The sequence below is a fragment of the Anneissia japonica genome, unplaced genomic scaffold, assembly GCF_011630105.1.
Source record: "Anneissia japonica isolate Jap-2015-1 unplaced genomic scaffold, ASM1163010v1 scaffold694_len1028156_cov167, whole genome shotgun sequence".
Lineage (NCBI taxonomy): Eukaryota > Metazoa > Echinodermata > Crinoidea > Comatulida > Comatulidae > Anneissia > Anneissia japonica.
The window spans coordinates 379,876-388,658 of record NW_022727885.1 but is presented as its reverse complement, the minus strand read 5'-3'; the positions used below and the strand labels follow the sequence as shown (position 1 = coordinate 388,658).

Genomic DNA, 8,783 nt, shown 5'->3' with positions numbered 1-8,783 from the left:
GGTTGGTTGTAGCGTATTATAATCATATATATATATATACACAGGAGAAACTATTCCCCGCTGGACACCATCCCGGTATTTCTGAGTCAAGGTTTCGAGGCCTGAATTTTTTATGTTACTAGGTAGGCCTAACAATCAGGTATTAAAATAGGACTTTCAATGATGATAGGCTCTAGGCTAAGCCTAAAGTGTAGGCTAGCCAGCCTTTGTTGAAAGGGCACTTCATGAAAAGGGGGTTCGTTCGAACCCAACGAACCCCCCTGGCTACGGTCTTGATAATCATGCAAGTTACCAATCTGGCTGACATTGTGTTGTGCTTGGTAAAAATGTGGCCTGTGATTGGAAAGAGGGGATCCAATGGGGCATGGAAATTTTGCTACTACATTTTAAAATTTCAATACATATCAACACCAGGCACTAAAATAAGAAAAAAATAGAATACAAATACAAGGTGTTTCAATCAAGCTTTATGGCCCCTTGGTTATGCCAGTGGTGGCACCAGTGGAACAGGGGCAATTTCCCTCCTGTCGGACATTTCCCTCCTGTCGGACATTTCCCTCCCGTCGAACAGGCCTGGGCAATCCTGTTGTCCGATGCCATGACAAGGTCATCTGATAAAAAAAAATAATAATTTGCCTATCCAAACAACATTATTTTGATCGCCAATTCCTAATATTGTAGTACGAAAAGCACAATTTGCACCATACTTTAAAGCCGTAAATACAGTATTTCTAACAGTAAACCCTATAGAGATTTTTAATTTAAGGACCTCGAACAAGGCTCTAGTCGGCCCTTGGTTTGGGCCCCTTAGCCTCACTTCTCAGCAAATTTCTGGAGCCACCACTGCTGCTGCCTAATGCTCTCCACTTATCAATTTTGATAAATTGGAACCCCTCCCACTCTGAAAAATTGAGAATCTGCCTCTTGTTTTTTTCAAAACAAAGAATAGTACATTGTGCTACGAGATCAATACTTAACCTGATGAATCTCCTGAATCCATTTTCAATCATCCAAAAATAATCTGCACTTTTGTACTCTTGAGTCTCATGAATTTACTTTACCAACTATAGTACTGTACTCGTGTAGACCTGAAAGGGCAAATCAAATATTTAGTTACAATTCAATTCTTTGATGCTACAGGATAATAAAGGTATCTACAACAATGAACATATTGACGAAAGAAGGTAATCCATATTCAGATACACAAAAACAATCTTTAACCATTGAGAATGTTAACAATTATTGGGAATTACTGAAAGCTGGCTGGGTCATCAGTGTGACATGATAAAAGTAGAAAAAAAAAAGTGAAGAGAAAAATGAGAAGTTTGACCCTGAAGGGAAGACTGTGCAAAAATGTCTTGATGAAACACTTGTACAATTAGTGCACCTTCACATCCTTACTTGAGTCATTAGACAAGTTCATAAAAAAATATAGATATATCACCTCTATGTTATAATTACCTAAAATATAGTGCCCTCTATGTTATAAGGACTTAATGGTAGATAAAGCTGTGTTGGTCTGATAGACCACAGACTTTATATGGGTAGATAAAGGAAATAAAAACTTTATAGGCTAACTACAATTATTTAATACACATGCTTTTGCCAGCCAGTCTATGCTACCAGTGTTTGTATTCCATGAGAACTTAAGCATCTATGTACTGTGCTTGTAAAGACAAGCTAGATTAATCTTCTGATCCAGCTAACCACAGGCCTCGAGAAGTAATCACCAATAATTGAACTGTATTTCAAAATTTGGGGGCTTGCTATCCCAAAACCAGTATACCGGCAAACTTGTTGCCATCTCAATGCAGGAGACAAAAAAAAAAAAAAAAAATGATATAGCACCCTCTATTTAGAAATCACAGAATAGTGCACCCTCTATGTTATTTAAAAAAACTGTATTGGTGGAACTGTTACTGTTTACTGTTGTCAGTCGGTATAACTTCGTTAAAAGAGGTTTGCATGGCCTGTATTCACTTTTAATGACAAATTCATTTTTTCCCCTAAACAAATTTTAGGGTATAATCGGCCTACTAGAAATTTTATTTTTTATAATATTTTTATTTATTTATCTGTCTGAACAATTGGAAGCGAAATAGAAATTTAAAAAAAGAGGACAAAATAATGAGCCTGGGGTGTAGTCAAGTGTTCAGCATTTTTTTAGATGATGCAGAGAAGGAAATTTGTGTGTCCTGATTTTCAAAGAGAGTTATATGAAATTTTGAAAAAAAAAAGGCTACTGTACATCAATCACATTCAAGATTTTCAAGGCTCAATCCAAAGATCTTATAAACACAAGATAGCGTTCTCCGCGATTTACGCGTAACTAATAGAAGCGTCGATTTGGCAGCAGAAAGTAATCATTTACAAGAGTTTATAAGATCTTTGGTGTACAATCATCACTACATACAAAGGGGGCAACTCTCTCTAGTACTAGGTACTGTAGGGGCCTATATACTAGGTCAAAAAATATAAATTGTTTGTTTGCCCTTATTTTTTTAAAAATGATAATTTCTTTTTTTTCAATTTACTTTTCTTTTTAAGATACTCATCAGATGGAATAAAATTAACCCACAGAGGCAATATTTTACATTAGACAACTTTAGACTAAATTTGTGTAGGGCATCTGTCTGGCAAAAAATAAAGATAAATTCACTCACATTTTTTTTTGTAAAGAAAAAAGCTAAAAAAAACCCTCCTTTTTTATGGCGGGTAGAGGAGAGCAAACACACACTTTTTTTTGTTTGGCCTTATCTAGGCCCTAGTCAAGGGCCTCTCTGTAAAACTATGCTGTAACCTAGGGCTAGCTAGGCCTAGGCCTATGATGATGGTAATTATGGCCAGCCTAAATTATAAAAGACCTCTCTGGCATCTAGGTAGGGCTAGGCCTATGTAAAACATACGGGCAAAGGAAATGGGAGATAATTTAAGACACGCACATTAATTACACTATACTGTAACTGACACTGCTGAAAATAAATGTCATGCTGCTTTATTTATTGTGTGCATTTCTGTATTATAAGTTGGTCACCAACAGCAGCAATCGGGGTAGCCCGCTCTAAGCCAAAGCAACAACGGAAAACTGACTGTCAGATTATACTCACCGGTAGGCTTTTAAAAAAACATTTTCGCTCTCAATTTTTCACATATGAATACGTAATTTAACAGTGAAAATATATTGATTGACAAACACTTCCTCGAAGTAGGCTGTGCTTGGAGGTAAAGATCAAAAGTCAGGGGAAGTTCAGTTTGTTCATCCACCAACCGCCATGTTGAGAGGGAGTCCCCGAGATTTGCACACGGCACATCAAAGCATGCGAAATCGGGGTCGCCAAAATTAGGCCAAAGGTTAATAGGCACGTGCGCTGTCTGTTTTGAAGGGTTTTCTGTTAACAATACTTAGTTTTCTGTTAATGTTATAGGGCAGGACAAAATTATATAATTGAAGGTTTGTATATAAGCCGAAAAAGGGAAAAATTGTTATGTTGCCATGGATGGTGCCAGGTCTGTCGTATACGGAAGTTGTTGAAATTTCCACGGCACGGTGCTAAATAGTAAATAAAAACAAACCAATCCGCGGCGACAACTTTCAAAACTTTGAAAGCGCTTTCAATTCGATGGCGAGTGTTTGACAAACAATTAGTAAAATTGTATTATTTCAAGGTGTGCTATATTGTTAAATATATTGTTTGTGCTTGGCCTAGGCCTGGTGCTCAGTTGTCGGATTCACCTTGTTGAAGGTGAGATTGTTGTTGTCAATTCTACTACTACTACTAGGCCTAGTCTACCTTTAGGCTGTACTGCTACACTAGGGCTAGACCTGGTCCTAGGCATAGGCCTAGTTTCTTCTGTACCACTACTACACTAGCCTAGGGCTAGGACTCTTCCCTCCTAGCCTAGGCTAGCCTTTCCCAAGTACAGAATAGGCCAGGAGGCGAACAACATAAACGGCAGTACTATTTAACTAATTATTTCTACTATACTACTGTGTTTTCTTGCTTTTAAAAGATACCCAACCATCACATTCGCAGGGGGCGGATCCAGATCTGTTCACAAACGGGGAGGTAGAGGGTGTAGTAGGCTGGTATCATCCTGGAGGGGGTGGGGGTGGGGAGGTGTGGGATTTAATCAAAACGAAATTTCTAACCATTAAAAACTTTTTTAGTATTTTTTAATAACTCACTTTTAATTTGCGTCCATAAAGGGGTGTCCAGCACCCCAGCCTATGCCTTGGGGGTGGGGCAGGCACATTGTTTGTCTTATTTCAATACATGGCATTGTATGTACTGAAATTTAAAATGTATGTAGTGGCAACATCCATTCCTGTGTCTCCTTGCTACCAGTTGCTACCAAACATGCTGTGATCCAAAATGGTCTTCCTCTTGACACTGTCAGGAATTTAGGCAACCCCTCATGTCAGTTTAATGGGTCCATTTTTTCATACTACACCTGCCAACTCAGAGGCAAAATGCATGAGTCTTACCCGTCGCATGAGGCATCCTATTTTTACATCTCACGCATACGTTGTATTATCTTATGCGCCATAACAATTTTATGAAATAAAAGATAAATGTATAGGCCGATGAAGTGAATTATCAGAATGTGAATACATGCCATATAAATTTCCTTTAATGAAACTATACTGACTGATAATCAATCAACTATAGCAGTTCCACCACTAAAATAATAATAATAAAAAAAAAAAACTCCCAATGTTATTTGCCTATCCCCCACAGTCCACGCTTGGTTTGATTTTTTTAGGTTTGTGTGCAAAAAAATTCCTGATTATTTCGTCACCGCAAAGATATTGTGCACTGCAGTGAAAATTGAATTGTAAAGATACTTTTGTAAAACAATGTTAATTAGAACCTGAAGAAAGTTACTTGAAATTCAGTATTAAGTATGGACAATGCAATTCCTTGAATCAGTGAACCCTAATAAACTAAACAAACTTTTTTTTGTCTCGCACATCAAGGGCCAACAAAGTTGGCAGGTAGCATGCTTCTACACCTTCCCAAGGGTAATCCTGTCAATGGCCCTGAATTTCCCTTTGAATATTAATTTGAATAAAAAGATAAGAAAAATGTTTTTTTTATGATGTTATGGATTTTAGCCCATAGTAGTTTTTTTGCCAAACAAACCATAATTTCCAATTATTAATCATTTTGGGCATTTTTAATAATGATTGTCTATTGTTTATATTTTTTTCGAGGTAACCAATATATCTGGGATGTGATCACACATTTCCATAAATTGTTCCTTTCCTTAAGGAATGCTAAAAAAGCATGACAGATACCAGTGCTTTTGAAATCTCAAACCATTCCTACTTTACATGTACTTCAACTGATTCTCTTTGATTATACCATGTTGTTCACACTGATCTAGCGTTAATGTCATGTTTCAGTTAATTTGATAGTGTCCAGATCAATTTACTATTTACTGAATATACCGTAAATGATGTAGGAATTCTGCGGTTTCAGTGCCATTCCATATTAAGATATTGTTAGGCCCTTTCTACTTCACGATTCAGAAACTGGGGATACGCTCATATTTTATTTATTTATTTACCAAATTTCTATAGCGCCCTTTTCATTAGTACTCATGTTCAAAGGCGCTTTACATTAACGATACAAATAGAATACAAAAATATAAATTTAGAATAATATTACAATTATTATCGATTATATACAAGTTTTAAATCATTAGATTGCAAAATTAATAATGAAAATATTATAAAAACCTTAAACTACATTTAAACTACAATAAATTACCAATCAAAATATAAACAATTGAGAATATCTGAAATTCATAGATTAATTACGATAATATTTATAAAACGATAATTAAAAATAATAAATAAATAATAAATAAATCATACTAGAAATCTGTTTTTTTTTTGTGTAATTTTTAGTAATTAGTATAATCATCTATATTTATTAATACTCTAGTATGTTTGTTTATGCTTTAACTTATTATTTTTAATTATTATCCAAAACTCTATCATGATTAGCTGTCACAGTATAATATATATTATGAAGAATATTTTAATGTACTGTCTAAATAGATAAATAAGTAAATAGATAAATAAATAAAATACTGTAAATACACAGAGTTCACAGATGATGGACATGTGTCATTTTATCAAGCTAAATTGTTTATTTAAATCTAGGCCTATAATAGGCCTATCTTGATGACTTTCAAAACTCACCCCATGGACACTTCTATCGAAGACCATATAGAGTAACAAAATCAATATATAAAGTAATATGATAGATTGCAATTGTAAATATGATTATTAAAAAAAATATCATATTTCATATCACAAGTAAATATGCTTATTCATCAAGAGATTAATTGCAATTACAATCAGGTTTCATTTCAGCCATGGGCGGCAACATGTTTTGATTTCCTCGCCATCAGATACGCGCCACTCGCTTCCAGATACGGAAGTCCTCGCAGCATAATCTTACAAACAGCCAACTCTCAAGATGGTCTGGTGTTTTGGTAGAAGACCAACCAGCGTATGCTGTATGCGTTTAAAATTAACTTTAGAGGTATGACATCCACCCATATCTAATCTGATACTAATTCAGTTTATCTAGATACAGCAGCAGTTTTGCTATCAAACAGCCTTCCGTGATTTGTTTCTTGCCGTTTCCTTAACCATTCACTCCCTTCCTTTAGAGGGGAAATTTGAATATTCCTAATAAGGAAGTCTACTTAGCTATCATCGGTCAAAAGCTCTCTGCTATTTTACATTAAGATCCAGATATACATCTAAGACTATGATCAGACAGTCACTATCGATTTACTTTTATAATTATTTTGGCAATCGTTAAACATTTTAAGAGAAACACTTATGAAATATTTTGAATTATAGGGAGCAAACTTTATAAAAAATTCAATATAAAATATAATTCTTCATGTCTTATCATTGCATTATTCAGTGATACAAACAAGGAGATAAAGATTTGATTCCGATTGGAAAATTCAAAGGCACATATCGTATCTATATTAACAAATGTTATTCACAATATTAATACAAACTGTATAGTTAGAATCCTGTATTGTAGGCCTGAACAAGGATGGTATAGGATGGGTTTTTCCCCTTCCAAATCCGACCCAAAGTTTGTTTCTATAGGCGCCTTTTGTTTTTGTTAAAGTCAAGTTCTGGAGTAGAAAACTTTTCCATATGTTGTAGAAATGAATTTTTAAAGAAATATAATCCATTGGAAAAAACAAAAATAGGTCAAATTATTAATTATTATTATTATGGAAAATACAAAAATAGATCAAATTATTAATTATCATTATCATTTTAGTTGCTAGTGTTTAAATTATGGTTATACAGTAATTGCACATTTCTCGTTATTGGTATTCTAATACATTATCAATTTTTAAAATTTATTTAACAGGTTGAAATAGTGCACTTATCATTAACTTATTATTATTTTACAAATAATTGTGTTTTTACAGTAGGAATTTAAGAAGTTAGAATTAAAATTATAAAATATAAATGCGCACACAAAAATCCTAAAAAAAAAAAATCAATTAATTTTAATACTTTAGTTAGCAGTGAAATTGATCCATAAATGATGCTTTTACTGGAAATTTAAATTCTTACCAGAATGTGAGTTAACAATCAAAGCGCTGAAGTCATGCACTAGTGCTATGCTAATGTGGCATAATATAGATTCTAATTAATTTAGAGGAAAAGCACTGATTAAGTGATGCTATTGGCTATTAGCCACTAATTTTTGTCTGAAGTGTTGTTGGAAATTACCTGTGTTTTCAATTTGTTGAGAGGAGTTTGTATGGAACTGTGATGTTTTGTACTCAAGGCTTTTTATACAGTCTTAAATTTCTATTGCTTATTTGCCAATTTTTTATTGATATCTGCATTTTTTTCCCTTCAATTACTTATTTTATATTAATTGTTATTTGTCAGTCACTTGGATATGTTCAGAATAATGATTGATTTAATCCCAGAAGTATCTAGATGTGTATAAGAGACAGCTTGAGAACCATACTTGTGATATAAAAAAAAAAAAATAGATTCGATGAAAAAATTAATATTTATTGAGCAAATAGCTGAAGTAAACCAGTGCCTCTCATTCAATGGTCAGTAGTTCCCCATCCCCACTTTTTATTTTTGTTCATTTTTTTCCATGTATGTCATTGTCTATTATGTTAATTCTTAATTTGTACATAATTTAAATGAGGTTTTTAAAATCATTTTTTATCTTTATTAATAATATAATGATATTTTTAATTAATAATTTTGAAATTGAAACATATATTTAATTATTGTAATTATATATTTTATTTTCTTTATTAATAATATAATGATATTTTTAATTAATAATTTTGAAATTGAAACATATATTTAATTATTGTAATTATATATTTTATTTTATAATACTGTATAGGTACATTTTATGTGTTGTAATAAATCAACACTTTCAGCCTTTGGGTTGTATTTTGTGTATTGAGTTTTATACCTGAATAAAAAAACAAATAAACAAATATTATTATTATTATTATTTATTATTATTATTATTATTATTATTTATTATTATTATTATTATTTTTATTATTATTATTATTATTATTATTGTTTATTATTATTATTATTTATTATTATTACTATTATTATTATTATTATTTATTATTATTTTTATTATTATTATTATTATTATTATTATTATTGTTATTATTATTATTATTGTTTATTATTATTATTATTTATTATTATTACTATTATTATTATTATTATTATT

The 8,783-nt window shown here is 32.3% G+C and overlaps 2 protein-coding genes across 10 annotated transcripts in view; one reads left to right on the top strand and one right to left on the bottom strand.

Annotated features, from left to right (window-relative positions):
- Window positions 1–3,287, bottom strand: part of LOC117113867 (zinc finger protein 91-like) — a 9,684-nt gene extending 6,397 nt beyond the window's left edge. Inside the window, exons 1-2 of the mRNA XM_033257331.1 lie at window positions 3,108–3,287; window positions 979–1,088 (exon numbers count right to left, since the gene is read on the bottom strand). Coding sequence (XP_033113222.1) covers window positions 979–1,000 — 22 coding nt within the window. The 5' untranslated portion in view covers window positions 1,001–1,088; window positions 3,108–3,287. The remainder of the gene's footprint in view (window positions 1–978; window positions 1,089–3,107) is intronic.
- Window positions 3,288–3,335: 48 nt separating this feature from the next.
- Window positions 3,336–8,783, top strand: part of LOC117113864 (zinc finger protein ZFPM2-like) — a 69,117-nt gene continuing 63,669 nt past the window's right edge. The window contains exons 1-2 of one of the 9 annotated variants that reach the window (XM_033257322.1): window positions 3,336–3,451; window positions 6,424–6,557. The gene's annotated coding sequence lies outside the window, so the exon portion shown is untranslated. Of the gene's footprint in view, window positions 3,452–3,594; window positions 3,744–6,373; window positions 6,558–8,783 lie in introns of those variants that run through there. The other 8 variants (XM_033257319.1, XM_033257321.1, XM_033257318.1 and 5 more) reach the window with 8 other exon arrangements.